The sequence below is a fragment of the Propithecus coquereli genome, unplaced genomic scaffold (genome assembly GCF_000956105.1).
Source record: "Propithecus coquereli isolate 6110/MARCELLA unplaced genomic scaffold, Pcoq_1.0 Scaffold298, whole genome shotgun sequence".
NCBI lineage: Eukaryota > Metazoa > Chordata > Mammalia > Primates > Indriidae > Propithecus > Propithecus coquereli.
In genome coordinates, this window is record NW_012148596.1 from 293,126 (window position 1) to 294,781 (window position 1,656).

Here is a 1,656-nt window from a genome sequence, read left to right on the forward strand (position 1 = left end):
TCTGTAAAACTGATGCAAAAATTTATTCTAAACCTAAAAAATATTCTCCTTATTTGTGAATTTACTCATGTATAAAAGTGATTTAAATCACTCACGTGCCAAGGAAATACCATGAAGTCATTAAGCATATTATTTACAAATAACAAAGAGAATGTGAGATCCAAAAGCATATGTAACACATCTACATAGGCATATAAGACTAGAAAGAAACAATAAAATACTAATAAGGATTCTCTCTGGGTGGCATAATGATGGATGAATTTTTTTTTCTTCATACTTTTCTATATTTTCCCAATTTTCTAAAATGAGTATGTATTATTTTTAAAATCATAAAAAAGGTAGCATTTAAGAATAAAAAGTTTTAGAATACCATGCAATTGGGCTAAGAAACTGACATCACCAACAATATTCCCCTACTAGGTTATCTGTGTCTCTCTCCAGATCTAGAGCACCGTGCTAACAGAAGCCAGAGATGTAATCCCTACATGAGTCAACCACTTAGCAACTACATCCTTTAAGCAACTTAAAGGCAGGGATCGTGTCTTACTCTTTAAAGTCCTCTCCCCAATTTTTTTTAACTAGAGTCCACAACCACATATGACCTTAATCACAAAATGATCCAGATAGAAATTCATCACTGATACTGAACAAACTTAAAGCAGGAGCTACAAGTTATGGGATGTAAACAGAAATCTGGGAAGTAACAGGAAAATAAAACAATGTTATGTGTCATATATTGTGGCAACTGGGCTATACTGAACAGGCTTATACATTCCCCATCAGTATTTCCCGATTTAACCACTGTGACATGTAACGATCATAGATGCTTTTATCATTAGAAAAGATTTTATTAAACAAGTGTTAAAACAGTGCATTATAATACTAGCACTTACAAATAAAATAAATCTATATGTAGAAAATAGGAATTTTATCCCTTGTTTTCTGAAGTTTTTTTAATTACAATAGCCATGTATCACTTTTTTATTAAAGCAAGCCATCTAAATAGACAAAATATACAAGAAATTTAAGAATAGAAGCCGGTTGTTTCAGGGGGTAGGAAGGAGAAAGCAAAAAGTAGTTAGAACCAATACCTTGCACCAACAAAGTACAAGTCACAGGATGGGTAGTGGTAAGAGAAATCTCTCCCAAACTTTGGTATTCTGGTTTTGTAGTAAAAACCTGATTGTGAATGAAATTCAATATATCTATCATTATGTAAGAAGACAATCTGAAAATAAAACAAGAAATTAGTTTGTTTACGTTTCTCGATAAGGGGTTTATTTCATCATCACTAAAACTGGCAAAGCAAGAAAACCTCTGATCTCTTCACCCTCACTTTCTCTCAACACACACACACTCTCCAGTGTGATTAAGAATCAAAACTCTTCATTGGTTCCCTAACACCTCCTTGTATCCTGATAGCTTTTCTGCAAACCTTACTTTCTAACTGGAAGACTTCAAACAAACCTTTCATTTACCTGGCACCAACACTTCATAACATAGAGCTGTACAGTAATCTCTCAATGAGCAATTTCCTATTTCACTTAGGAACACACTTTAACAACCCCACAATTATACAAGGTTTGATAAACTCCTTGTATAAATCTAACTTTAAGCCAGGCATAGTAGCACATGTCTGTAGTCCCAGCTACTTGA

At 33.5% G+C, this 1,656-nt stretch overlaps 1 protein-coding gene across 1 annotated transcript in view; it reads right to left on the bottom strand.

Annotated features, from left to right (window-relative positions):
• NOL10 (nucleolar protein 10) overlaps nucleotides 1-1,656 on the bottom strand; it is a 164,503-nt gene that overhangs the window by 128,075 nt on the left and 34,772 nt on the right. The window contains exon 6 of the mRNA XM_012648893.1: nucleotides 1,097-1,228. Within this exon, the coding sequence (XP_012504347.1) occupies nucleotides 1,097-1,228 (132 nt within the window). The remainder of the gene's footprint in view (nucleotides 1-1,096; nucleotides 1,229-1,656) is intronic.